General features: G+C 51.2%; 3 protein-coding genes across 15 annotated transcripts in view; 2 read left to right on the plus strand and 1 right to left on the minus strand.

Moving 5' to 3' along the window:
- The first annotated feature begins 1,642 nt into the window (after positions 1 to 1,642).
- On the plus strand, positions 1,643 to 14,799 carry LAMTOR1 (late endosomal/lysosomal adaptor, MAPK and MTOR activator 1). Its single transcript, XM_053385354.1, has 5 exons — positions 1,643 to 1,730; positions 9,212 to 9,354; positions 11,102 to 11,179; positions 11,992 to 12,118; positions 13,899 to 14,799. Exons 1-5 carry the CDS (start codon positions 1,689 to 1,691, stop codon positions 13,989 to 13,991), a joined length of 483 nt encoding a protein of 160 aa, XP_053241329.1. The 5' UTR covers positions 1,643 to 1,688; the 3' UTR covers positions 13,992 to 14,799.
- A 2,005-nt stretch (positions 14,800 to 16,804) lies between these two features.
- Positions 16,805 to 26,221, minus strand: LRRC51 (leucine rich repeat containing 51). Of its 3 annotated transcripts, none has more exons than XM_053385370.1 (6): positions 26,030 to 26,221; positions 23,650 to 23,675; positions 20,382 to 20,479; positions 19,376 to 19,581; positions 18,364 to 18,512; positions 16,805 to 18,157 (listed from the first exon to the last, which is right to left on the minus strand). In XM_053385370.1, the coding sequence occupies exons 1-6, from the start codon at positions 26,153 to 26,155 to the stop codon at positions 18,064 to 18,066; spliced, it is 699 nt and encodes a 232-aa protein (XP_053241345.1). In that variant the 5' UTR covers positions 26,156 to 26,221; the 3' UTR covers positions 16,805 to 18,063. The 3 variants fall into 3 exon arrangements, with proteins under 3 accessions (XP_053241345.1, XP_053241344.1, XP_053241346.1); XM_053385369.1 differs by having other exon boundaries at positions 16,805 to 18,205; positions 26,030 to 26,214; XM_053385371.1 differs by lacking the exon at positions 26,030 to 26,221 and adding an exon at positions 24,251 to 24,413 and having other exon boundaries at positions 16,805 to 18,205.
- Positions 25,296 to 27,685, plus strand: part of NUMA1 (nuclear mitotic apparatus protein 1) — a 71,212-nt gene continuing 68,822 nt past the window's right edge. For 10 of the 11 annotated variants that reach the window (XM_053385356.1, XM_053385360.1, XM_053385357.1 and 7 more), the window contains exon 1: positions 25,296 to 25,794. In XM_053385356.1, the coding sequence (XP_053241331.1) occupies positions 25,311 to 25,794 (484 nt within the window). In that variant the 5' untranslated portion in view covers positions 25,296 to 25,310. The remainder of the gene's footprint in view (positions 25,795 to 27,685) is intronic. The other variant, XM_053385367.1, reaches the window with a different exon arrangement.

Consider the following 27,685-nt stretch of genomic DNA (forward strand, 5'->3'; position numbering starts at 1 on the left):
AGATACACCCATTTCCTATTACCTTTTATGGGAGACAGAGACCTATATTTTCTTCTAATTATAAATGGCAAACAAGTAGCCATACATCTTACATTAGCCTCGACAAGGCACCTTAATTACTAGATCACCTTTGCCCCCTTCATTCTAAAATAGAGCAGATGGCTAAAACAGATGTGGGGTATTTTTATCTGAACAGATCTTTTGTTTTCATCTTCTCACACTCCATCAATGAAATAATAATCTAACATAAGAATCTAACATTTATCACTTTGCTTACTGCATTTAGACAACAAAATATCATACATAACATAAGATAAATAACTTTTTAAAAGGAAAAGACCTTTGCAGAGTAAAAAGTCTCAGTTTAAAAGGAACAAGGAACAGCTTTAAAAAACGGCTCTTTTACTCCCCCTCTTGCCAGCCAGATGCTTTGACCTTTTGGCTCTATATCTGATGAGAGGCCAAATGGTATTATTTTCTGTTAAACAATAAACCTTACTATTTACCAACTCTTAATTTAGCAGCTTTTATTACAGCTTAATTATATTCTGTAATATGTACGGTCTGTAATATGTAATAATCTGTAATATGTACGGTCAGTGACCTCAGCCTTTTTATGACCGCAATAAACCAGAGGGGCCCTCTGCCCAAGAGCTTGCCAGCTGCCTGCTGGTTTCCTGCCTCGAAAGAAACATTTGTGAATTTAAGCTAATTTTTAAGATACAACCTTGATCAAAAAATATAAGCCTTGATCAAGAATACAGGCTTTGATCAGATGCCTCACTATTTTCCTTGTTAAGTAACAATTAAGGCCTTGACATTAATGTGTATTCTTATTACAATTAAGGCATTCTTATTACAATTAATGTTTAATCCTATTTTTATTATCATTACGATTAAGGCCTTGACGTTGTTGTTGTTGTTGTTGTTGTTGTTGTTGTTGTTGTTGTTGTTATTACAATTAGGGCCTTGACATTATTCAGGCCTTGACATTAATGTTTTATTATTATTAATAATATTAATTATTACAATTAGGGCCTTGACATTAATGTTTATTCAGGCCTTGACATTGTTTTTTTTAAATTATTATTATTATTATTATTATTATTATTATTACAATTAGGGCCTTGACATTAATGTTTATTCAGGCCTTGACATTAGTTTATTATTATTATTACAATTAGGACCTTGGCATAAGGTTTTTATTTATTATTATTGTTGTTGTTGTTGTTGTTACAATTAGGGCCTTGACATTAATGTTTATTCCTATTAATATTATTTTTAAGCCCGCCCTCCGCGAGCATGCGCACTCGCCGCCGCACGATTTCTCCCGGGGAAACGCCTCTTCCCCGACTGCGCACGCGCCGTCCGCGCGGCTGGTTGGCGCGTCCGGAGAGGGAAACAAAAAACAGACGCCCCCAAGCTCCTCCCCCTATTCCTCCTGTTCCGCATCACGTGAGCTCGCCTCCCTCTTCCCTAGCCCGGCCTTCGCCTGCCCCGGATGTTGTAGCCGCGCGGTCACGTGAAAAAACACCTTTCCCCCCCCGTAGGGCGAGCGTCACGTGGCCGGAAGACGGGCAGGGAGGGGAAGAAGCACGAGAGAGCGGCAGAGACGGGCAGGCGGGGGTCGCCGAAGCCGCCGACGCCGCATGTGACCCGCCCGGCCAGGCCGCTCTCCGGACGCCGCCATGGGGTGTTGCTACAGCAGCGAGAACGAGGCCTCGGACCAGGTGAGAGGGGAGGGGAGGCCTCTTCCGCGGTCCTGCCTCTCCTGGCCACGCTCCCCGCCTCTCGGCTGGGCAGGCGGCTCTGAGGCTGGGGTGGTCCCTGGGGCCGGGGAGAAGGGGCTCTAAGGGTCCCCCTGACCCGTTCGAGGAGGCGTTGACATACAAGCGACAGGAGAAGGAGAACTTGGGAAGCCTTTGCCAAGTATTTGAAGACGCAACAAAGCGAACTGGACTCCTTGACTGGTTTTCAAGAAACAGCCACACACTTTTTTATGGATAATAATCAGCTAGATAGTTTGAGGATCTGTACAACTGCATAACATGCAGAAAACAGCATTCTTTGAGAAATACAAGACTGGAACTGAGGGAAGTCGGGGTGGGTGGGGGGAGGGAGGAAAAATGGGGGGAAATAAGGATGATATGTTTCTGGATAATATGTTTTGTTTTAATTTTGAATAAGAAAAGAGGAGGCGCTTCTCTCCCGGGCCTGGTGCGCGTGGAGACCGTCGGAGCCAACTCCCAGGGGCTGAGGTCCCTTTGCCCTCGCCATAGGCATGCCCTTCAGGTGGTGCGCATGTGATCAATTATACGGGATGGGGCTTAGACCTGCCCCCCAATATTGTGTCCGAGTTGTCACCCCTGGGGGAGACCCCCTGCCGTGCGTGCGCCTCGGGGTGGGGAGCTGGAGAGGGCGCTAGGTGGGCTCCGAGCATGTGCCCAGAAATGCATTGCTGGGGAGCAAGAAGGAAGCCGAGGATATTGGGCTTGGGGAGGCGTGGGAAGGAATCGCCCTCCGCTTCCCCACCTACACTACTGGCCAGTTGCGGCTTAAGCGATGCTGGCCTCCGTCTTTCGCACCCTGCGAGTCTTCCTCCATCTCCTTTGTCACTGTGGTTTCTCCGCCTGTTGCTCTTCCCTGCATCCTGTTCTGTACTTGTCATTTGTGACACATTGTTCCTTCACATTGTCATGCCTTAGTAAGGAGAAGAGATGTGCAGCTTGCAGGCAAGGCTGTCTCTCGTCTTCTTCAGTCTCCTGATCTCATACAGCACAGTCTGTGGTCCTATATGCCCCTAGTACCTGTTGCTCCAGAGTTTAAGAAATTTATCTTTGGGGGAAAACACGCCACCGCTGTTCAGTTATCATTGCCTTTCTTGGTTTCTGGCAAAGCCTCCAGTTGGGTCTGCTCCCACATTGCAGGCAAGGCAACCTGCAGCTCAGATGGGTGTGGCCGGAGTGGAGCCTGTTCTGCTGCTTTCTATCTTGCCTCTCTGGTGTGGTGTGTTTTGGCTCCTGCGGCATGTGAAGCAACAGGGTACCTCTTTGAGCCCCAGTGTTCAGCCTTCCCCTTTGCCTAAAGCACAACTTCCCAAATTCAAGTCATATGACTTCCCTGTAATGAAATGCAAGCTCTGTTGCATTCTCACTACTCTCAAACGTGCAGGCTTGATAAGGCAGGGAAAGGGAGCCCAGGCAGGCCTAGGAAAATATTTTGCATTCAAAGCAGCCAAGGTGGAGTTGTGAGGAGAAGCCCTGGCCATGAAGCGGCGTTGGAAATTACTCTGATGTGTTTTACCTGAAACTGTGCAGCCTGAATGAAACAAAACTCTGGTTGCCTGGAGGCTCTTTGCAGATGCCCTTGTTAGTGGCTGACATATAGCATATTGTATAAGGCTAGAATAATAACCATAATCAGTAAGCAGAATTACTAGTATAAAACAGCTCATGTATTGCTAGGCACCCTGGCTTGGTTTGTTTTTGAAGCATAGGAGAGAATCCTCTTTCTATTTGTAGTAGATTCTGCACAGAACTTGCTTCTCACATGACCAAGATAGAGAGGTCTTCAGAAATATCCTCTTCCCTTCAGATCTGAGGTTGCATCTTTGTTGCTCATGCCTTGGCCAGGTTGTGTGTATTTGGGCAGTTGGGGGGGGGGGAGAGTGCAGAAATGCCTTGGCCTGAACTCACAGATCTCTGTTACTTGGCAAGCCCAGACAGATCAGCTGTTCTGGGCTGTCAGCCTGCTCACTTTCTATCTCTCCTGCTGCTATTCTTGGTGGCCTCTATTGCTGTCATCTTGAAGGGCACCTGTGAAACTGTCACCGGAGCCGTCAAAGGGTGGGGGAATAATCTGTGTGTGTGTGTGAGAGAGAGATAGAGAGAGATAGCGATTATCCAAGCATTTGTACTAGCCTTTCAACCAACTAGCATTGCTAGCCTCCTAACAACATTGTTTATTTTTTCATTTAAAATACCTTTATGCTGCCTTCAAGGTTGCACCCACAGTACAACAATAGTTAGAAGTGGGATACTTCTTCTCTTTGTTTACTTTCTCTGCCGATCTTATCACAGTGAAGGGAAGAGTGGATCATGTCAGCCCTTTCCTGGAATCATTGTGTTTACCTCTGGCACACTGGCACGTCAGTTTCCATTGGCCCTTACTGTTTAATGCTCTCTGTGTTTGTGTGCTGTGGGTGGAGCATGCACAGCCTGAAAGGGAGAAGGGGCCCCTTCAGCCACCCATGTTCGTTTCTCCTGAGGTGACTTTTTACTTTGGCTACTGGTCTGACATCATCATCATCATCATCATTATTATTATTATTATTATTATTAATATACCGCCCTATACCCGGAAGTCTCAGGACAGTTCACAGAATAAAATCAAAATATAAAGCCACAAAATACAGTGGTACCTCAGGTTACATTCGCTTCAGGTTACAGACCTCGCTAACCCAGATATAGTGCTTCAGGTTAAGAACTTTGCTTCAGGATGAGAACAGAAATTGTGCTCCGGCGGCACGGCAGCAGCGGGAGGCCCCATTAGCTAAAGTGGTGCTTCAGGTTAAGAACAGTTTCAGGTTAAGAACGGACCTCCGGAACGAATTAAGTACTTAACCCGAGGTACCTTCGGGAGGCATGAAGACTTGGGAGTCAGGGGAACCCTCTTGATGCCGGGAATTCTGCACGTTTTTGCATTAAAAGAACTGAAGTGAAAATGTATCACTTTGTCCATCCTTCACCCCTTCTGGCAAGACAAAAAGTTCACTTCTTAGCATTGTGGCCGAGAAAGAAAGCAGAACTTTTCGAAACAGATCTTCTTCGTATGTTCTCCAGCCCTCTTTGGTTCAAACTCTGAAAGAAAGAACAGAAAGTTCTCTTGCGTAGATTCTGTGTAGCTTCCTTTTACTTTTGCCTTTCCAGCCTGTCCGGGGCTCGCGAGGCACCTCTTAAAACACGAAGGAACTTGGCGCTGGGGAGGGTCCTGTTGCACTTCAAGATTTTGTTCGACTGTTGCAGGGCACTCTTGGAAGTCACACTTGGCGTGGGTCTGCAAGGCTGCCTTGGTTTTGTTTAGGACTAGCACAGCCGTCTGCCCTGGTGGTCGCACTTCATGGGACTCCTTTCCCACTTTGACATGGCTGAGTCCCATATAGGCTTCATGAGCATTGGGGAGCAGTTAAGACTTTTGAGGGAGCTCTTGTCAGGCGTTGCCATGGGAACAGAGAGCTCTTTGTTTGGGAAGTGCCAGAAGGACCAGAAGCACTCAGCAGCCAGGAAGGTGACTCAGAGGCTCTGGTGGAATCCCCTTCGCAGGCAGGAAGAGCATTTGCCCATTGCACAACAGGCGTGGATGTCTCTGAGGCCTGGAGTGGGAATTCTGCAAGCATCAGCTAGAGGGGGGAAATTGTTTTCCTTCTGTACAGTGGTGCCTCACAAGACGAAATTAATTCGTTCCGCAAGTTTTTTCTTCTTGCGAGTTTTTCGTCTTGCGAAGCACGGTTTCCCAAAGGAATGCATTGAAAATCAATCAATGCGTTCCTATGGAAACCGCCTTCAGACCAGGTCCGGGGACAGTCTGTCCCCCGACCTCTTCTGAAGGCTGGGGGGGGGGGACAAGGGCTTTTCTTCCCACCGCCAGCCTTCAGAAGGCTGTTCTGAAGGCTGGCGGTGGGAAGAAAAGCCCTTCTCCCCACCTCCCACCCCGCAAGCTCCGGGGACAGGAGGGCTTTCATCCCGACTGCCAGCATTTTAAAAGCCCCCAGGACAGCGGAGACTTCTCTGTTGTCCCGGGGGCTTTTAAAATGCTGGCGGGCGGCAGCGAAGCCTTCGCTGCCGCCCGCCAGCATTTTCAGATCGCCCCGGGACAGCGGAGAAGTCTCCGTTGTCCCGGGGGCTTTTAAAATGCTGGCGGGCGGCAGCGAAGCTTTCGCTCCCGCCCACCAGCATTTTCAGATCGCCCCGGGACAGCGCCGCTGTCCCGGGGCAATCTGAAAATGCTGGCAGGCGGCAGCGATCATTTTAAGATCGCCCTGGGACAGCAGAGAAGTCTCCGCTGTCCCGGGAAGGCAGGCGGGGGGGAGCAAAGACTTTTGTCCCCCGCCGGCCTTCAGAAGAGGTCCAGGACCTCTTGTGAAGGCCGGCGGTGGGCGAAAGTCTTTGCTCCCGATGGCCAGCATTTAAAAGAGGTCCCCGGGGATTTCCCTATGGGCTTTCTTCTTGCGAAGCAAGCCCATAGGGAAATTCGTTTTGCGAAGCGCCTCCAAAACGGAAAACCCTTTCGTCTAGCGGGTTTTCCGTCTTGCGAGGCGTTCGTCTTGCGGGGCACCACTGTAGTCTTGCTCGGATACTATTGCATGGTTCGTGCAGCCAAGTGGGCTCTGTTGTCAGGCAAGAGGAGGGGGGAAGGGGGTCATGCCCTCAGTATTAGGTTTGTCTACCTACGTGCTCAGGCTCTGTATCCCAGATATGCACAGATCTGTCTTTCCCTCTGCTTCCTATCAAATGCAGAGATGTGACTGAGGGTTGAGTAAGCTTGTGCCGGACCACTCGGGCTCCCCATGCCCATACAGTGCCCATAAGAGGTTGGGCCAAAGCAGTGCTATTTTTCTAGAAAAAGAGGCACCATAACTCACCAAGGCACTGTGGTCTAAACCACAGAGCCTAGGGCTTGCCAATCAGAAGGTCGGCTGTTCGAATCCCTGCGACAGGGTGAACTCTCGTTGTTCGGTCCCAGCTCCTGCCCACCTAGCAGTTCGAAAGTGCAAGTAGATAAATAGGTACCACTCCGGTGGGAAGGTAAACGGCGTTTCCGTGCGCTGCTCTGGTTCACCAGAAGCGGTTTAGTCCTGCTGGCCACATGACCCAGAAGCTGTCTGCGGACAAATGCTAGCTCCCTTGGCCAGTAAAGCGAGATGAGTGCCGCAACCCCAGAGTCGTCTGTGACTGGATTTAACGGTCAGGGGTCCCTTTACCGTTACCTTTTAACTCACCAAGAACGGCAACGGTACCCACCTGAGAGGGACCGGAACTGAGTTGCGGTGAGTTCTGTCTGAAATAAAAACCCTGGGCCAGGATGCCCCCGAGGAGTTTGCCCAGATGGATGGGACTGTCTTTTCTGGGGCTGGGGACAAAGATTGGTTGCTTTTCCTCACACCGTTGCAGGTAGCAAGCGAGGCAGCTGAAGCTGGCTGCGATCAGAAGGGAACAAGGCCTTGGTCTGTTTCCAATTACGAGGACAGCAGTGGTAGTGGGAGCAGCACCTTGGAGGGGTCGGGTTTCAGGAGCTGCAGGGAACTGCCTTGCCAGAGTTTGTGCTCCGAGGCCCGGTGGGTCTGTCTGGCTGTATGAATGAGAGGCGAGCACTTGCTGGAAGCCAGGCGTGGAAGCCGAGGGCCCCTTTGGAGTGATTTGGGACCTGCCCAGGGGGTTGAAAGCCAAGGAGCCCACTGGAAATAGGGCCGAGGGGGAGAGGGAGCCCGAGCTGAGGAAGGCAGGAGAAGCAGGCATGTCTGCCAGCGTCTGGAGGGGACACCAGCTTGGAGAAAAGGTGTCGTGGTACGTCGGCCTCCTTTTCCAGAAGGATACTCAGAAATGTGGTCCTCTCGTGAAGTGATGCTACCAGTCAGGGCCAAAGGTGACCTGTGCTTGTTGGGCTATTTGTGAGCAGGAGGAACTTGTTATGTTAAGCTGAGTTGATTTAATATTTGTATCCTGCTTTTCCAGCAACAGATGTCGAGCTCAAAGTGGCTCACAGTGATTGCAGTGGCATTAAAAAACAACACACATTGCTATCATTTTAATGCCAAACACCGTAGTGTATAAGACAAACAACAGATTCAAACAACAAATTCAAACGAAAACAACAAAATGATACAATTCAGTAAAGTCATAGTATTGCCAGGATCCTTCATGATCACATGGACTCTTGCTCCAGAACAACAAAAAACAGATTAGCTGTTTGTTGTCCAATGCATTGCTTTTCAGCACTGCAATGGGTGGAAGGCGCATTTGCTGTGCATTCACTGTAGGCATTTACATGGAACTATGCAATTAAAAACTCTTTGGGGTGGGTGGGCAAGGGGTGTCCAGAGCAACACCAGCGGGGAGAAGCTCAGGAAACCAGCCACTAGTTGCTCCTCAGCCCAGAATTCTGTCGCTTTTCCAGCTGAGCCAGTGCAGGCAAGGGAGGGGATCTGCAGCCAAGGTGGATTTTGATTTAAATCGCGATTTAAATCACTAGTCAGTAAGACTTGATTTAAATCATTTTTTTACAGACTCTTTCTTGCTGGTATAATCAATATTTAGAACTGGGAAGAAGGGCCTGGAACCAGTGAACTCTTATTAGTTGACTTGCAAGCACTTCAAGGTCTCGCCAAGGACTTACTGATCCCAGTTACTATTTCCACCACACACGCATACACCCTTTGGATTTGCTTCTACATTCAGGTGCCTGTTCTGTACAGTTAAGTGTTAGTGCAGTTGTTGGAACCCAGTGGGATTGGGAAGAGGTTGCCAGCCCTGAAGTGCCTTCAGCACTTGCCTCAAGTCTGAGTTGCACAGATATGCAATTGACTTGCACAATGATAACACAAAGATCCCAAGACTTGTGGAGTATTCTGCTCACATGGTTGCACTTTCATTTTTACTGCTTCACATTTAGCTACTTGTGCATGTCCCTGATTCATTTCTCATCTGCCCACTGCCACCCCTTTTACAAGGGGCCTCTGCTCCTGGGGAAGGAGCACTGAATTCGGCGAAGGGAGAGAGGAAGACCTAAGAATGGAAGTCAGAAGCACATTCTGTGTTCAGAGGAGCTGCTGGGCTGCCTGGTTCTCTCAACTAGCAGCTCCTATAGATCAGCTGGAGGTAGGGGGACAGGGGCCTGTTGGGGGATTTGTCAGGCAAGATGATGTTCTAGGCAGTTTGCAATGTGGTCTGGCTCCAGCAGCGGGCTCTCTGTGTGCTGAGAGGAGGGGTGCATACCCTCTTCCATTGTGCATTTGTCGTCGTCCCCCGCCTGAAATGTCTGAACCAGGGTTGAACATTGAGCCGTTCTAACTCCTGTGTTCTAACTCCTGTGTGCACGCAATCTGCAGCAAGTGAATACTGGATTGGGGACCCTTCCCTTTCCTGCCAGTGGCTGCTGGGTCCTCTGCAAATTCTGACCGCTGTCTTTCTTTTCCTCCTTGCTTTCCCCACCTTAGGGCGATGAGTCTAAGCCCCTGCTGCCCACTCCCTCCAGCCCACCCAAGCCCTTAAATGGAGCCGAGCACAACTGCCACAACCTGCCTTCAGCCCGGACGGACGAGCAGGCTCTGCTGTCATCGATCCTCGCCAAGACAGCCATGTGAGTTGAGCACGTTTTTCTTTAACGAGGAGGTGAAAAGTCAAACGGATTCATAAAAACATAGAATTGCAGAGTTGGAAAGAACCCAAAGGGCCATTTAGGCCAACCCCACTGCAATGCAGGAACAGAACAACTAGGACCAAAGCAGGCTGTGCTGCACCAAAAGCAGCCTCCCCCACCCGGGCGACGTTTTTGACTACAGTTCCCATCAGCCCCAGGTTCCTACGTGGTGCTGGGGATGCTGGGAGTTGTAGTTCAAAACGTCTGGGCAGCTCCAGTTTTGCAAGAGCCGACTTCACATATCTCTGGCGGAGGAGCCTCCCGAACCACTTTTTGCAGAACTCTGAGGGTGGGAAGGACCTTGGTGCTCAGAGGACCAAGGATTGGGAGGCAAGCAGTGGGGAAAGGGCTGTGCCCCTCCTGGCCTGCCTGTGGGGCGCCCAGTTGGCCTCTGTGGGGAACAGGCTATGCTGGTCTCACACATTCTAAGGGAAACCTCCAAGGAAGGGGGGACCCTGTGACCCCTCAGATAGTTTGGGTTAATTTCTCCTTCAGGGAGCGGGTCTTCCCAAGGCTGGGCAATTAAGATTCTGGGCCAGCGACAGCTAAAGTTTGCAACACCCGAAAAATCAGAGTAAAAAGTACAGTGCAGAAGCTGCCTGTCCGTGCTTGGCATGCTGGCGGAGGGTCCATTCTCAGGTCTCTGTGGGCTGCTGGGAGGGTGGGTATGCGCAGGATATTTACTTTTACTGAATTTATATCCCACCTGCCAGGGGGCTGCCATTGGAACAGGGGAGGGAGCCAGGGGGTTACAGAGAGCCTCAGGTGCTTCTGAGGAGCAACGCCTCCAGTGGAGCAGAGGGGGAAGGGGGGAGCCTAGTGAGGGGAGGGCTCAAGGATGCGACTGAGAGCCCAAGCACCTAACCTAGCCCGGCTGACCAGGAGGCAGTCATGCCGTTTCCGTCACCCAGCTTACGCAGAGGGTTGAAACGTAAGGGGGGGGAGGCGGAGATTTGGAGTGTCTAAGTTCTTATGCTGGGGGGCGACCGGAAGGGGCCACTCTTGGAATCTGCAAGTGACTAAGACGGAGATGAACTTTCTAGATCTGCACTATAAATAGTTTTGCACAATAAAACCTGCAAAAGACAGGTCGGAGTACTGACTGGTTACTCACAAGCAACCACCAGCAGCATCTGACACTGCCCTTCTTCTCAAGGGTGGCAAGCACATCAACAATAAAACAAGTTAAAATGTCTTTAAAAAACCAGCTGCCACAGAGATCACCATCTTCTGTTGGTAATAATTGCCGGGAACAGAATCTTTTAGATTGTGCCAGTTTCTCTTCTTAACCTCCTGTCCCCACTCCTCTCTGCTTCCTTTTATGTTTTTTTTTAAAAAAAATACTATTAACAAACAAGACTAAGTATTCCAACAATTCAAAGGAAAAGAGAGAGAAAAAACAATTGTGCATGGTCAAGTATAAGATAAGGAGATGAGAGAGAAATTTACAAAAGAGGCAATGCGGCAGTATTCCAAGGTCAGACGTATAATCAAAAACTTTTATAACTGAAACCAGTGTTAGATGAATTGGCGTTTGGGTGGGATTTGCTACCCACGAGACGATCGTTAAATGAGCTATTAAAAAAACCCACCAGACCAGCTGCAGACTCCAGCACATCCACTTCCCCTCTGAGAACCTGCAGCGGGTGGGTCAGGGTCTCTGATCTCTGCCCTGGCTTTCTTGCAGCAACATCATTGACGTTTCGGCCGCAGATCAGCAAGGCATGGAGCAGCACGAGTACATGGATAGAGCCAGGCAGTACAGGTAAGTTCCCCCCCCCCATCTTCTCCCCACCTGCTTCTTTGCCCTTCACCTGCCAATTTTTGGGACCCTAAACTTAAGAGGTGGGCTGCTAAACACACAAATTGGGTACCAGGCAACTGAGAATTGCTCTGCTGTGGGACTCCAAACTGGTCTGGGACTGAGATGCTTCACAGGCCTGGCCCTGCTTCACCTAGAAGTGGAAATAATGTTCTCCCTTTAGAGCCAGGGGTGGGCAGATCAGAGTTTATGGATTTGCTTTGAGTCGCTGAACTGATCCACTCCTGGCTATCCCACCGTTTGTTTCAGCTGGATAATTTAGTGGGGGGTGGGGTGGCGAGGGAATAATTTTGCTGTTATTTTAGGAGCCAGAAGTATCTGCTGGAAAACACCCAGATCCATAGCTGTCAACTTTTCCCTTTTCTTGCAAGGAATCCTATTTGGAATAAGGGAATTTCCCTTAAAAAAGGGAAACGTTGGCAGCTATGCCCAGATCGGCCTTAGGGCAGCAGTTCCCAAACTCCCCGCCCTGGACCGCTGAAAAATTCTGAGCATCTCAGTCGACCATTTAGTGATCTTTTCTTTATTTTTCTTTATTTTTGCCTTTTATAACAATTGCAATACGCTGTACTAGATGCTGTAGGGCTGTATTTTTACAAACATAAAATGACCTGAACCACAAGTGGTCCACAGGCCCCATTGTCATCCCACACCTTAGAGCAAAGTCTAGATGCCCGCTTCCTGCTTTTTGCTCCCTCCTGGTCAGTCTCTCTCGCGCTCTCTCACACACACACTCCCTTTTCTTCTCCTTCCAGCACCAGGCTAGCCATGTTGAGCAGCAACCTGATGCAGTGGAAGAAGCTCTCAACGCTCCCATCGCTCACCACGCAGCCCCATCAAGTGCTTGCCAGCGACCCCGTTCCCTTCGCAGACTTGCAGCAGGTGCGTACGCTCCCCCCAGGGCCACGAGGCTCTGACGCCCACTGCCACTGTTCCCCTGAAGCACAGCTGGAGAACATCTGTGGCCATGCAGGTGGTGGGTTTGGACCACAACTGTGTCATCCCGAAAGAGAACTCACGTGGCATAGTGGGTAGAGTGTCAGACTAGGGTTCAAATCCCCACTCAGGCATGAAGCTCCCTCCATGGGCGACCTTTGGGGCATCAGCTGAACCTCCCTCGCAGGGTTGTTGTGGAGGGGAACTCTGAATTCCAGCCCTGCTTTGGCTCTTGAAGCTGGCAGAGTGAGCTGGCCACGTGCACCATTGATGCTCACCTGCAGGCCTGGGCCACGCCACCCTTCAGTATCTAATCAATACATTAGATCCTCTTTTTAAAAAGGGAGCTGGCAAGAGTCACTCTGCAGTTATCAGCAGCTGCTGCCATGGTGCCTCTCAGGACTGGTTGCTGAGAAGCAGCCGTGGGAGATGCTTCTGGCTGCCTTCCCCTGCTTTTGTGGGTCGCTGGATGTGCCCAGGAGGACAACTGGGCTGGATGAATCTGCAGGTGGATCCAGGTCCACTTTCTCGTCCCGGATCGACGTGTCCTGCCACATTATGTACACTGCTTCAGAGAGTTTTCTGATTTCTGATTTGAATCCCGATAGCTCGGTCCCTGCTCCTGCCAACCTAGCAGTTTGAAAACAGGTCAAAGTGCAAGTAGATAAATAGGTACCACTCTGGCAGGAAGGTAAATGGCATTTCTGTGTGCTGCGCTGGTTCACCAGAAGCGGCTTAGTCATGTTGGCCACATGACCCGGAAGCTCTACGCCGGCTCCCTCGGCCAGTAAAGCGAGATGAGCGCCGCAGCTCCACAGTCATCCGCGACTGGACCTAATGGTCAGGGGTCCCTTTACCTTTACAGTTTCTGTATTTACTTTTTTTTTTACATTTGCATACCGCCCTATACCCATAGATCTCAGGGCAGATCACAACGTAAAATTACAATATAAACAGCACAAAATGTGTAAGAGAAATAAGAACAAAAACAGACAAACCTGGGCCCTACCTCCCCGTTTTCTCTTTCTGCCACTCTGCATGTTCACAAGCACTTTGGGTGGGTGAAATCTGCCCCTGGAAGCCAGAAGGGGCAGGGTAGATGTCGCACGACCACGGTGTGAGGGGACACCATCCTCCCTAAAAACAAGAAGGCATTGGCAAGGCCGGCCCTTCCAGGAGGCAGAGGGAAGCAGCTGCCTCGGGCGGCAAATTCCGCAGGGCCAAAAGCGGCCAGGAACGTGAACTTGTGTGGTCTGCCCAGAGCTAGTCTGCTGCCGCGGGGTGCGGTGGAGGACTGTTGCATCCCCAGCTCTGAAGAGAGAGTCAACTTTTGCCCGGAATTTTTGCTTTTGGGCAGCAAACAGGCTGCTCCTGGCGGCAGAGGCATTGCGTCCTCACCTGTGGCCTTGCGCACCAGCAATATCCAGTTCAGCCTTCGCCACGCAGGGGACCACGGGATGTTTGGGCCTCCGTGTGCTGGCTGGGGCTGACGGATGTTCGGATTCCAAAACATCTAGAGGTCCCCGTTTTGGCAAAAGCTGAATCACTGGCGCTTTTGAGTTTGCATGCGGGCCTTGTCTAAAACTGAAAAAGGCTTGGTTCGCCCCCCACCGAACCCAGAGTTCAAATCTTGCCCCCTAGAATATGCTGGTTTTTGGGTGACGTGAATCTTCTCCTGGAGTGCCCTGTATACGGCTCACCCCTCTCTTCTCCCCGTCTCCCCCAGGTCTCCCGGATAGCTGCGTACGCCTTCAGTGCTCTCTCCCAGATCCGAGTGGATGCGAAAGAAGAACTGGTTGTACAGTTTGGGATCCCCTGATGCCGATCCCGCAGACGTCTGTAACTTCTTGTTTTTTAACAACCTCCCACTTTTCCTTTCCTCTCCTTCGCCACGGTCGGCTTTTCACTGCAGTGGGACTTGTACGGATCAGCGATACACTGAACTTCCTGCCACTTGCGCCCCAGAGACAGTCGCCTCCGCCAGCTGCCAGATCCCCGGGGCTGGTCGGACCCACGTTTCTTCTTCCTCCTCCTGTGTTTGGGGGGGGGGATATTGGTGTCAGCCCGTACATGAATAGGTTTGAGGAGGGGGCAGGCCCTGAACACTGTATGCTATGCCCAGCTCCTAAAGAGGTGAGCACCGCACTATTGTTTATCGAGGGGACGGGATCCTGAGGCGCACTGATGGCGGGGGGGAGGGCAGCTGTGCTCGCTTTCATTATTTACCTTTCCCCCCCCCTAATAAGGCTCTGAAATTCTGGCCTCCGAGTTTAGGGGGCTGAGAAGCATTGCAGCTGCTGCCTGCCCCTTTCCACTCGGGGTTCAACCTGCATTACTTTCCCGTTGCTGCCCGCAGAACGCTGGGCCTTCTTTTTAGGATTTGGGGGGGAACCAACGAAGGGTGCGTCGGGTTGTCTTCTTCTTCCTAATGGGAAGGAGGGGAGGGAAGAAGCCAAAGAGCAGCTTGCGGGGAGGGGGGGGAGCGGGACACACCTTGCAGCTTCCTCTGTTTTTGGTGTCTCACCCATCAACACCCTCTTTTTAAGTGGCTCAGCTGTCGTTTCGTTTTAATTTTTTGGTTTCCTTTTTTTTGCTAAAGTAGATAAAATATAAGTACGTTCATCATCCACGCAAAAGGCTCCTGGTTGTTTTGTCGCGCGACTCGGTCAATCCAGGGGATGGAGCGACCCCCCCCCCCCGGTGAAGAAACTTTGCAGCATTGGGGGGGGGGCTTTTACGTTAACAGGGAAGACGAGGAAGAGGGGACTTGATTAAAAAAACCTTATAAAGTGATGCACGGCACAGAGAAAGGGAGGGAGGGAGGAACACCAGAATTCTCAATCATCCGATGAAGCGGAGTGTTGGGGGATTCAGGACAGACAAAAGAAAGGCCTTCACACAGTGCGTAGTTAGGCTATGGGATGTCCAAAGGAGGTATGACAGCTACAAATTTGGATGGCTTTAAAAACTAGAGAGGGACAGGGTGCTGCTGTGGGTTAAACCACAGAGCCTAGGACTTGCCAGTCAGAAGGTCGGCGGTTCAAATCCCCGCGACGGGGTGAGCTCCTGTTGAAGAAGAGGAGTTTGGATTTGATACCCCGCCTTTCACTCCCCTTCAGGAGTCTCAAAGCGGCTCACATTCTCCTTTCCCTTCCTCCCCCACAACAAACACTCTGTGAGGTGAGTGAGGCTGAGAGACTTCAGAGAAGTGTGACTGGCCCAAGGTCACCCAGCAGCTGCATGTGGAGGAGCTACACCACACTGGCTCTCGGTCCCAGCTCCTGCCAACCTAGCAGTTCGAAAGCACCTCAAAGTGCAAGTAGATAAATAGGTACCACTCTGGCGGGAAGGTAAACGGCGTTTCCGTGCGCTGCTCTGGTTCGCCAGAAGCGGCTTATTCATGCTGGCCACATGACCCAGAAGCTGCACGTCAGCTCCTCGGCCAATAAAGTGAGATGAGCGCCACAACCCCAGATTTGTCCGCGACTGGACCTAATGGTCGGTGTGGTGTAGTGGTTAACAGTGGTAGATTTGTAATCTGTTGAACCGGGTTCATTTCCCCGCTCCTCCACATGCAGCTGCTGGGGGACCTTGGGCCAGTCACACGTCTCTGAAGTCTCTCAGCCCAACTCACCTCACAGAGTGTTTGTTGTGGGGGAGGAAGGGAAAGGAGATTGTGAGCCGCTTTGAGACTCCTTCGGGTAGTGATAAAGCGGGATATCAAATCCAAACTCCTCTTCTTTACCTTTACCCTAAAAGACTAGAGAAATTTATGGATAAGGAGGTGGCTATTAGCCAGGATGGGACGCGGGTGGCGCTGTGGGTAAAAGCCTCAGCGCCTAGGGCTTGCCGATCGAAAGGTCGGTGGTTCGAATCCCCGCGGCGGGGTGCGCTCCCGTTGCTCGGTCCCAGCGCCTGCCAACCTAGCAGTTCGAAAGCACCCCCGGGTGCAAGTAGATAAATAGGGACCGCTTACTAGCGGGAAGGTAAACGGCGTTTCCGTGTGCAGCGCTGGCTCGCCAGATGCAGCTTTGTCACGCTGGCCACGTGACCCGGAAGTGTCTCCGGACAGCGCTGGCCCCCGGCCTCTTGAGTGAGATGGGCGCACAACACTAGAGTCTGTCAAGACTGGCCCATACGGGCAGGGGTACCTTTCTTAGCCAGGATGGCTGTGCTCTGCCTCCCCAGTTGGAAACCTCAGGAGGGGAGAGTTGCGCTTGTGCTTGGATCCTGCTACTGTATATCCCACTGGAGCACCTGGTTGGCCCCTTGTGAGAAGAGGATGCTGGCCTTCCAGTTTTTTCTGCCTCCCGAGATGGGGGCTCTCCGAAAAGGAGCGGTTGTTGGAGGAAGAAATGGGGGTAACGCGGCATTTTGATATTTTTTAATTCAAATTAATAAAGATTTATTGGGAAAAGGGGGTGGGGTGGAGTGAGGAAGCTGGACTAGATGGGCCACCGGCCTGATCCAGCAGCCTTTTCCTAGTTTCCTACGTTAAGGGAGCGAGAGGAAACAGGAGTGGGGTGGAGTTGGGGAACGTGGGCCCTGCAAGCTCAGGAATAAGGGAGGAGGTGGGTACTGGGATCTGGGTACTCTAAGTAAACCACAGAACTGGAGAGCTGATACACCTGGTGCCACCTGGACAAGCATTTTTATTGAAAAAGAAACCGGCAAACGCCAAGGAAGATACACAGCAGTGGGGGCGCCACCCTGCAAAAAGCGATTCCCCCGCACAAACGTCACTGAACGGAAACGGGTCTTGCAGCAGGTCAGGCGACTCTCCCTCAAGCTGCGTAAGGACCAGGAGGCACTCTCTGGCGCAGAGGTCTTTCCCGCCACTTAGGAGTTTGAGATGCCAGGATCTGAACCCAGGACTCCCTGCAGGTGCTCTGCCACTGAGCCAGGGATGGGGGGAACCAAACTCCCAGCGTGTGAGGGCTGCACTTCCATGGGGAAGGGGGGTAAGGAGGAGAAGGGACTCAAGGCTGGCACAAGGAAAGGGTCTGGGAGGTGTCATTCCCTGTTCCCCCCACTGCCTCACCCCACTGATGGAGAATTTGGAGGGCAGCTGCTTTAAATCAACAGTGGCTGCATCCTATGTGCGTCTGTTACGCTGTGCCAGAATCCTTGTTGGGTTTGCAGTGGCTTCCCTTTGGCCAAGGGCAGCCTTCCCCTGCCCTCCAAGATGGCTGCCACCACGCAGGGGCTGATGCGAATGGGTAGTCTAGCACATCAGGAAAGGCAGGCTGGCTGGCTCCGGACATCTGAAACAAAAAGGAAAAACGAAGGTGCCTTGCGCACCTCCGGTTTGCAGAAGGTGGGGCTGGATGACTCTCCCGGGACTACAATTCTCTGATCTCCTGGAGCGCTGCAGGTGCCCTAGTGTACACTGCTTGTTTTCCGCTGCTCCAGAAACCAACGGCTTCGAACGGCAAGAAAAGGAGATTCCGACTAAACGTCAGGAAGAACTTTCTGGCACTAAGAGCCGCCTGGCAGTGGAACGGACTCTCTCGGAAAGTGATGGACTCTCCTAACTTGGAGGTTTTTGATCGCAGGTAGTGGTGGGGTGGGGGCCATCTGCCAGGGATTCCTTACCTGCGATTTCTGCACTACATGGGACTGGGCTAGAGGATCCTTGCGTGTCCCTTCCGACAGCACAGTTCCAGGATCCCATGAACCACAGATTCCCCAACCTGACGCATCCCGGAAAGCGGGGAGGCTGAGGCCGTTGGGCACAACTGCAGGAAAAGGCTCCCAGCCCCGCGCCCCCCCCAGCCCTCTCCCTTCCCCCATCTATGCTCTGCCATGCCAAGGTGCTCTAACTCTTTATTCCCAATTGAGGCTGGGGGTTGCAGGGGTTTCCTCTCCCTGCTGCCAGAGCAGTGGGGCCATCAGTAGTCGTCCCTTCTCTTCCGGACTTTCTTGGGCCTGATGTTCATGCGCCTCCAGACGGCCGCGGTGGTGCGGTCGAGCTTCGTGACGCCGCTGAAATCGAAGGACTTCAAGTGGGGCAGAGTGGACAGGACGTAGCTCCTGCGCAACGTGCAAAGTACAGTGTTTGGAGGACAGCCTGTCTGCCCGGCTCCCTCCCCTCCTTAAAACTCCAGCCCCTGCCGCTCCCCTGTCCTGTGTGCCCCACACTCCTGTTCCCCGAGGGTTGGGGGTTTTCTTTTTGGAGGGCGAGTGTTTACCTGTAGCCCTTCTCCTCCTCAACGGGGTTTCCGTGCAGCGTCAGGTTGCGCAGGTGCGGGAGCACCGCCAGCTTGTCCACCTCTGAAAGCTGCTGGATGGCGTTCCCGTGAAGGTTGAGGTGGCGCAGATTGTAGAAGGAAGTCAGCACCTGGGCAGAGAGGCCGGCAAGTGGCGGGATCAGAAAGGCAACAGCAGTTGGGCAGGCTGCAATCCGCCGGGTGCTGCGCTCGGCGGAGTTCCCTACCGGTTTCCAAATCCAGCCCCCTTCTGGCAACATCCAGGCTGGACTACTGCAACGCACTCTCTGTGGGGCTGCCCTTGAAGGTGACTTCCGTTAGTTCAAAACACAGTCTGGGGCTCTATTTAGATCACATACCTTTTCCCTGGTTGGTTTGTTGTATTAATATAATTTTTATTTAAAACTTTGTTTTTAATAAAACAAAGTTTTATTGTTTTAAAAAGAGCTTCTCCCGGTTTCCGGGCCCCATTCAAGGTGCACAATTTGGTATTTAAATGACACAGACCCCAGATTACTGAAAGGTTGCCTCTTTCCCTACAGATACTCTTGGGTGCTGAGATTGAAAGAGGGGGGCCCTTTTGTTTGTTCCTCCACCCCCAGAGGCCCAGGGAGAAAGGGCCTTCTCTGTGGCAGCCCCTAAGCTGTGGGACTCCCTCCCCACAGAGATCTGTCTGGCGCCTTCACTGCACCTCTTCATCCTGCCTTTTGACATTGTTGGGATTTCAAGCTCTTTTAAATGGGTTCTGATGTTGTGTTTTAATGCTGTAACCTGCCCTGGGAGCTCAGAGTGAAGGGTGGGTAATCAAATAAATGAAATAAATAATAGCTCCAGCACTCAAGCGGGGCAGCTGCACCCCAGTTAGCATCTTGATGGCCCCCCACCAGCAAACTTATCTGATGGCGGCAAGGACGGTGTTGCCGGTGCGTTGATTTGCTTTGCGGAGCAACAGTGAAATCTGTTTAAAGGAGCTCCGGGGAACGGACTACGCTACCGGGTCGATGATGGGCAGGTCGTTGAAGGAGAGGTCGATCCAGTAGATGTCCTCTGGGTACTCCAGGAGTTTGCCCACAGTCTCCGTGAACTGGGTCAGCTCCCCGAGGGTGTTGTTGTTCAGCCAGATGGCCTGCGTCAGCAGCCGGCCCCCTTCGGACCGATGGATGGGCTTCAGGCCGGCCCTCGGCTCCTCCGTCAGCAGGTCTGGGGGTGGGAGAGAAAGGGCAAGGCAGGTTCAGGGAAGCAGGAAAGGAGCACTTGCAGCAGCCAGTGCCTCTGAGCACGCGCAGAGGACATTTCCATTGCCACCATGCAGCTGCTGCCTGTTTGTAACGCTTGAGACCAGGGGTTCCCAGGTTTTAGGGGGCCACCGTCCCCCTTGGTTCCATAAACTCATCCGCAGTGCACCCTATCCTATAAAAAGCGTTATTCATAATAGCAGTTTACACAACCCACTTAGGAAGGCAATAGGTAAAGGTAAAGGGACCCCTGACCATTAGGTCCAGTCACGGACGACTCTGGGGTTGTGGCGCTCATCTTGCTTTACTAGCCGAGGGAGCCGGCGTACAACTTCCGGGTCATGTGGCCAGCATGACTAAGCCGCTTCTGGCGAACCAGAGCAGCGCACGGAAACGCCGTTTACCTTCCCACCGGAGTGGTACCTATTTATCTACTTGCACTTTGACGTGCTTTCCAACTGCTAGGTTGGCAGGAGCAGGGACTAAACAACAGGAGCTCACCCTGTCACGGGGATTCGAACCACCGACCTTCTGATCAGCAAGTGCTAGGCTCTGTGGTTTAACCCACAGCGCCACCCGCGTCCCTTAGGAAGGCAATTCAGTTCATTCAAAATGCATTTAAAACGAGTTGAATTAATTCACCAAAATGAACAAACCTGAGCTATTGTTCTGAATATGGCTTTTAAATAGGGTAGAGTAGGGGGCGCTGGGGTGAGTTTATGGAGCTGTGGGGGTGAGTTTGGGAACCGCCGGGCTATGCCATACCTTGCATGAAGCTGATGCCCCGAAATGAGTAGTCCAACGGAGGCGCCTGGAGGGAGGCTGTGCTGTAGTTCCACCGGGCGCAAGTCTTTCCCCCTGTGCTAACAAAACACAATCGCACACGCAGGAAGGTTAGTGCCATTTGTCCTTGTGTGTGTGTGTGTGTGTGTGTGTGTGTGTGTTGCTCCCCTCTCGGTTGCTCTACCCTGCCCACCTTGGCACTTCTCGCAACAAACTCATTTAGGTAGGTCGGGCACAGTAGAAATATATATATAAAATAAAAAAATGGTCCAGTAGCACGTTAGAGACCAACTAAGTTTGTTCTGCGGGAGGCAGTGGAAGACAGAAGTGCCTGGCGTGCTCTGGTCCATGGGGTTACGAAGAGTTGGATACGACTAAACAACCACAACAAGTTGGTTCTTGATACGAACTTTCATGTGCATGCACACTTCTTCAGATACACTGAAACAGAAGTCACCAGACCTTTATATATAGTGAGAGGGTGGGGAGGGCTAGTGGCACCCACCCTGTGGAACGCCCTGCCACCAGATGTCAACGAGAACAACTACCAGGCTTTTAGAAGACATCTGAAGGCAGCCCTCTTTAGGGAAGCTTTAAATGTTTGAAGGACTACTGTATTTTAATGTTTTGTTGGAAGCCACCTAGGATGGCTGGGGAAACAAAGCCAGGTGGGTAGGGAATAAATATTATTATTATTATTATTATTATTATTATTACTCAGAAGGGTGGTAGGAATGGGTGATTGGCTGATAGGTGTGGCAAACCTGTTGACGACTGTTAACAACTGCAATTGGTCTTACAGGTAAAAAACAAATTCATTTTTACTTTTATTTATTGCATTTATACCTAAACTTCCCTCCCTGTGAGGTCGGTTAGGCTGAGAGGCCAGGACTCTGTGAGCTTCATGGCCGAGTGGGGATCTGAACCCTGGTCTTCCCAGGTCCTGGGGTCCCACACTCTCACCACTAGAAAAAAAGAGAGAGTCTTTTCTTTAGAGGAAAAAGAACATGACCGATGTGTATACAAAACTGCCTGGCATGGAGAAAGTGGACAGAGAACAAGATTTTCTCTCTCTTAACACAAGAAATCGTGAATATCCAGCGAAGCTGAATGTGTGAAGATTCAGCACAGACTGTGGAACTCCTTGCCACAGGAGGCAGTGATGGGCACCAGCCTGGATGGCTTTGAAAGAGGACTGGGCCAGTGTCCTTTTCTCATAGTGGCCAACCAGGTGCCTGTGGGAAACCCTCAAGCAGGATCCAAGCACAAGAGCATCTCTCCCTTCCTGTGGTTCCAGCAAGTGCCTTTCAGGAGCATTGCTCCCTCCGAATGCAGAGGCAGAGCAAAAAAGGTAAAGGACCCCTGGACAGTTAAGTCCAGTCAAAGGAGACTACGGGGTTGCGGCTCTCATCTCGCTTTCAGGCCGAGGGAGCCAGCGTTTGTCCACAGACAGCTTTCTGGGTCATGAGGCCAGCAGGACTAAACCGCTACTGGTGCAATGGGACACTGTGATGGAAACCAGATCACACGGAAACGCCGTTTACCTTCCCGCTGCAGCGGTACCTATTTATCTACTTGCACTGGCGTGCTTTCAAACTGCTAGGTTGGCAGCAGCGTAGCTATCCTGGCTAGTAGCCCTCTCCTCCGTGAATTTCTCCAACCCTCTCCTAAAGCCACCCAAGTGGGAGGCCGTCCATGCCTCCTGTAGGGAGTTCCAGAGTTTTAACTGTGCTGTTGTGAAGAAATACTTTCTCCCGTCCCAACGTTCAGCTTTGTTAGATTGGCCACCGTGGCTACTAGCCCTCCATAGCTCCACAAATCTGTCTAATCCTCAAATTGGAACCCAGGTGTGCAGAGTGCTGACATGTGCTTCTTGGGAGGTATCTGGTTCATCACTGCAGGCTGTCTTTAGGGGGTCTCTCCAAGAGCGACTGCCTTTTGTTACAACACAGGCATTGCCTTGAAGTTGAACTGGGAGGGGTGGGTGGGAATGGCAAACACCGCAGGGCTGGCGCCAGAGGTTGGTGGTGAGGCCGTGCTGTCTATCTCCAGTGGAGGGCAGCAGTGTTCCTCTCGCTTTTGCTTTGGAGCAAAGGACACATTTCTATCCTTGCCTGCCACCATTACCAAAGCAGGCCAGAGGCTGTGCACACATTGTATGAATGGGGCCTTCAGACACTCACGCCTCTCTCGCAATGCAAATACTGTGGTGGTCATAAAATTGAAGGCTGCCTGTTTTTGCTGTACGCGGCAAGCCATGCATTGTGACTGCTTTTGCCAAACTAGGGCCTTCTAGATATTTTCTAAAGCTGGTCTATACTGACATGGAGCCAGCGGGGCTAAGATCCTTGTAAGAATTTTGCCAGCTGCAGGCGAACTAATATCAGTGTTCTCGCAGAAGCAAAGATCACCAGTGTTGAAGCAATGATTCTGGTCATGTTGTGCGGATGCCTGATTATCGTCTTCCAAAGCAACTACTCCATTCCGAACTTAAAAATGGAAAGCGTAATGCTGGTGGGCAACAAAAGAGGTTTAAAGGCTCTCAAGGCAGATCTTAAAAATGTAGTATAAACACCGACAACTGGGAAACACTGGCCTGCGAGCGCTCCAGTTGGAGAACAGCCTTTACCAAAGGTGTCATGGGCTTTGAAGACACTCGAACTCAGGACACAAGGGAGAAACGTGCTAAGAGGAAGGCATGCTTGGTAAATCCACACCGTGATCAACTCCCACCTGGAAACCTATGTCCCCACTGTGGAAGGACGTGTGGATCCAGAATTGGCCTCCACAGTCACTTACGGACTCATTGTTAAAACCATGTTCATGGAAGACAATCTTACTCGGCTACGAGGGATGGCCAAAGAAGACGAAGGAGCAAGTGGGGCGTAGTGGTTAGAACATCGGACTAAGACCTGGGAGACCAGGGTTCGAATCCCCCCTTGGCCACAGGAAGCTCACTGGGTGACCTCGGGCCAGTCCCTCTCAGCCTGGCCTACTTTGCAGGGTCGTTGTGGGGACTACATGAGGAGGGGAAGAACCATACAAGCTCCTTGGAGAAAAAGGTGGGCTATAAACAACACAATAATTCTGAATCGGCTCTCACTAGCTAGGAGATAAATCTTGTGGCGATAGTAGAAAGCTTTCTGAAAATGCAGTTTTTGCAGTATTAAAAAACCCCGCAGCAAGTAGAGTTTTTAGAATTATTAACAGCACAAATCTGTAGCAAAACTGTGTCAAGGTCGCTACTCACCTGGGAAACGATATCGCAGAACTAGCCTGAGGGAGATGGGGAAAAAAGAAGCAAAGTGTATTATCAGCAGGGAGATCCAACATGCAGAAAAGTCTCTACCAGAGATGGACAGCTGAATTTGCCCCCCACAAAAAAACAATTCAATGGGGCTGTGTACCCCATTCTACCAAGGTGTGAATTAAGAAGTGTGACCCTCCCAAAGCAAATGGTTGCGAAGGTGTAAAACAACAATAAAAAACAGAGATTGGTTTTACTATACAGTGGTACCTCTGGATCCGTTCCGGAGCCCCGTTCACATCCAGAAGCGAACGCAACCCGCGTCTGCGCGTGCCGCGATTTGTCACTTCCGCGCATGACGTCATTTTGACTGCGCGTGCATGAGTGGCGAAACCCGGAAGTAATGCGCTCCGTTACTTCGGGGTCACCGCAGCGCGCAACCTGAAAATACTTATCCCGAAGCTACTTCAACCCGAGGCATGACTGTATACATAGGCAAGCTACCCAATACAGAGTCAGGCCTTTAGTCCACCCAGCTCAGTATTGCCTGCAGTGGCTGGAAGCAGCTCCCCAGGGTTTCAGCAGTGCCATCTCCCAGCCCCACCTGGGGTTTTCTGCCACTGAGCTGGGCACCTCTCTGCTTCATGAGAGTTGCCCCGGGGACACCTTGGCGCACGTGCTCCACAACTGCGGAGGCTCTTGCTGGAAATGCTGCTCCGCAGCCGAGCCGCTTATGCTTCTGGCGCTCAGAGCACTGCCTGAAGAAGAGAGAGGCCTCCGTTGGGAGTCTTGAGGATTGCAGAAGGGCTCCATTGAGAGACGAGGAAGGAAAGCTGTTCAGATCCATCACCTTGCAAACAGCAGGACCCTGGAGGAGCCCCCTAAACATGATAGCCAGCAGGCTTGAAAACAACAAACAAACCAGAAACCCATAGTTCCTTCCCCAATGCAACGCTTGGGAGCCTCTATCCTGCTGTGGCAGGTGCTTTGCAAAATTGCCGCTCCGACAGCAGGGTCTACAAAGCAATGTGATTCCATGAAGAAGCAGCAAAGCGATTGCTTCAGCCAGGTCCTGGGCGCTCTCCTCCTTTTTTTCCTTTATATATATTTTTACTGGTTTTTTAACATATCATTTCCAACAATCATTTAACCTAACTTCTGATCTTATACAATATTTTAGACTTCCGTCAACAACCTCTGAAGATTTTTCGCTCTTTATAACTTGTTCTGCGTTTCTTAATTTCTCTATTACTTTTAATTATCATTAACTACTCATTCTTTTCAGGGTCTTCCTTGCAATATTTCACAAAGTCCTCCTTGCAGAACTTCTTGCAGTCCTACTAGCGTCATCTGTTGATTACAATTGCTTTTCAAACAGTTCAAATATTTACTCCAGTCTTTTAAGACTCTCTGATCCCGCAGGCTTCGAACCCTTCCTGTTAATTTATCTTAATTCCGCGTAGTCCCTTAATTTCATTTGCCATTCTTTTTCCGCAAGTAATTCTCCTTGCTCCCATCTTTGTGCCAAGCTCTCCTCCTTTTTTCACACGAGCCCCGCTGCTGCAGCTGCGTTGCACTGATCCTGGTATTTGCACGCGCACCCCACGTGCCTTGCACGGATCCCTTCTCCGTCCCCCCCCCCCGCTTTTGCACGCGCACTCACCATGCCCGCCGCTTCGCCCGCCGAGTCTGCCTCTCTCTGCCTTGCACATTGGAACGCGGCGCGGACAGAGGGCGGGGCCGTCGCCGCGGCAACCGAAACACACATCGCGTTGGCGGAGCCTCCTCCGCGCCCGCCCGCTCACTCGCCGCGGGGCCCGCCGGGAAACGTAGTCCTTAAACTCCTCAGACACGCAGGGCTCGCCGGGAAACGAAGCCTTCCCTCCCTCGCTCCCCCCGCCCGCGCGCGGGGCCCGCCGGGAAACGTAGTTCTCCGCCTCAGGCGCAGTCTCCGCCTCTGGGCTTCGAGGCCTCAGCCTTCTGGCTTCTCGGGCGTTTTATTTTTCTATTTTGTTCGGAAGTTTTTAACCCTCGCGGCGCCGGGGGCGCCTCTCCTGTCCTTTGGGCCGCGGGGGCGACGGAGGCCTAGCCGCTTGGATCCGGAGGCCGACTCGCGAGGAGGACGGCGGAGAGGAGGCCCCGCGGCAGGTAGGCGGGCGGGCGCGCGGGAAGATTTACCTCAGGAAGGCAGCAATCCCCTCCCCGCTCTTCCTCTGGTGTTTTTTTTTGGGGGGGGGCGCTCCCCAACTCCTGGAAAGGGAACGAGCCCCTCCGCTACCTCCCTTCCCCGTGTGTAAAATTGAAATTTAAAAAGAAAAAAAAATCCTCTCAGGGAGCCGCGAGGGGGAGGAGGGGCAGGTTCGTTTCGCGTCGTTTCCTTTACCTCATGAAAGTAGAAGAAAAGGGACGACCTCAAAGCGAGAGAACAAGGGGGGGGGGGGGAAACAAACCCCCAAAGTGTTACTACCGATTTAAGAAAAGTTAACGTAAAACCAGTTTTGTTTTTCATTTGATTTTAAAACTCGTTCAGATCTGGACATGGTCGTCCGAAGGGGTTAGAAAAAAGTGAAATGTTTTCAGAAGGCGCCCAAAAGCGGGAGGGCGAACGAGGCGCTTTTCTCTCTCCCCCCCCCCCGTGTCAAGTGGCGGGTAGTTCCGCTTCCTCCGCCTGCTTTCTCAGTTAGCCTGGGGAAAGTGAGCAGCCCCGAGTTCGCCTGGACTAGGAGGAGGAGGGGGGCGAGGAAGCCCCTCTCCCAACTGGCCTCTTAGTAAAAAATAAAATAAAATTAATGGTTTCATTCACTTAATAAAATTAATGGTTTCATTCACCTGTGGACACCAGGCAAGTTGTGAAATACAAACTGGCGATTCTGTGTTTTCTCTGTTTATTGCAATTATATTTCCCGCATTTTCCCTCCCAAGGAGCTCCCTCCTTCCTCATTTAGTCCCCACAACAACCCTGCGAGGTAGCTGAGGCCGAGAGAGGCAGTGAGTGGCTCCCAAGGTCACACCTAGTGAGCTTCATGGCCAAGTGCGATTTGAACCCGGGTCTCTCCCAGGTCCTGGCTATGAAATTCACAAGAAGAGTAGGGATTTGGATATGGAGTCCTAATCCAGCACCGTTCCCACTTTGCCACATGGACTAGGAGTTGCTATATTGCTTCTCCTCTTTAGATCTGTTTTGAGGTTTATTGCTCTATTCTTCGATACGTATTTCTTCCTCCCTCCATGAGCCTGGGCTTGAGATTGCTTCCATTTGGCACTCTGGACAGCCCTGCAAGGTAGGTTGAGCTGAGAGAAGGATAAACACAAACACACACGGGCTGACCCAAAACTGGCCAAGTGGCAAATGGCCTTAATCTGCAGCTACTTTATTTTGTAAAAAGAAAAGTAAACATTTATGTTTCTGTCTTAAAAATGTAGAAGACCTTTCCTTCCCACCCCCTTGCAAGTCACAAGCGTTGGTGAATTAATTCAGAAAAAAGTTTTAAAAGATGAACTCAGCCAGAATACAAATACTTGCTTATCCAACGGTGCTCACTCTGCCCAATTCACAACAGAAGAGCCACACGTTTTACAGTGCAGCATTTCAGATGAATTGGATATTTTGGTGGCACTTCATCTGGGGAGTTCGTACCTTTAGAGATGCCACCTACAGGGGTATCTTGCACTTAATAATACTAGTAACAATAGCAGTTCATATTCATTGTTTATAAAAGCTCTGTATATAGGGAAAGATCCGCTTTGCTAGCCCTTTGCATATACTGTAGTTATCCTCTACAGCCCCACCGAAGATGTAAAGGTAACTTCCCCAGGTTTGTATCCTGAATTGAAGATCACCTGCTCTGAGACCCCACAGCTAATTCTCCCCTGGCCTCCTCACTGGCCCAGGTAGGACCAATTCAGCCAGCTAGCCCTGGGGATTATCAGGGAAGTTTTTAATGTATGATTTTAGTGTATTTTTGGTTTCTGTGGAAGCCGCCCAGAGTGGCTGGGGAAACCCAGCCAGATGGGCGGGGTACAAATAATAAATTATTAT

The sequence above is a fragment of the Podarcis raffonei genome, chromosome 4 (assembly GCF_027172205.1).
Source record: "Podarcis raffonei isolate rPodRaf1 chromosome 4, rPodRaf1.pri, whole genome shotgun sequence".
In the NCBI taxonomy this organism is placed as follows: Eukaryota; Metazoa; Chordata; class Lepidosauria; order Squamata; family Lacertidae; genus Podarcis; species Podarcis raffonei.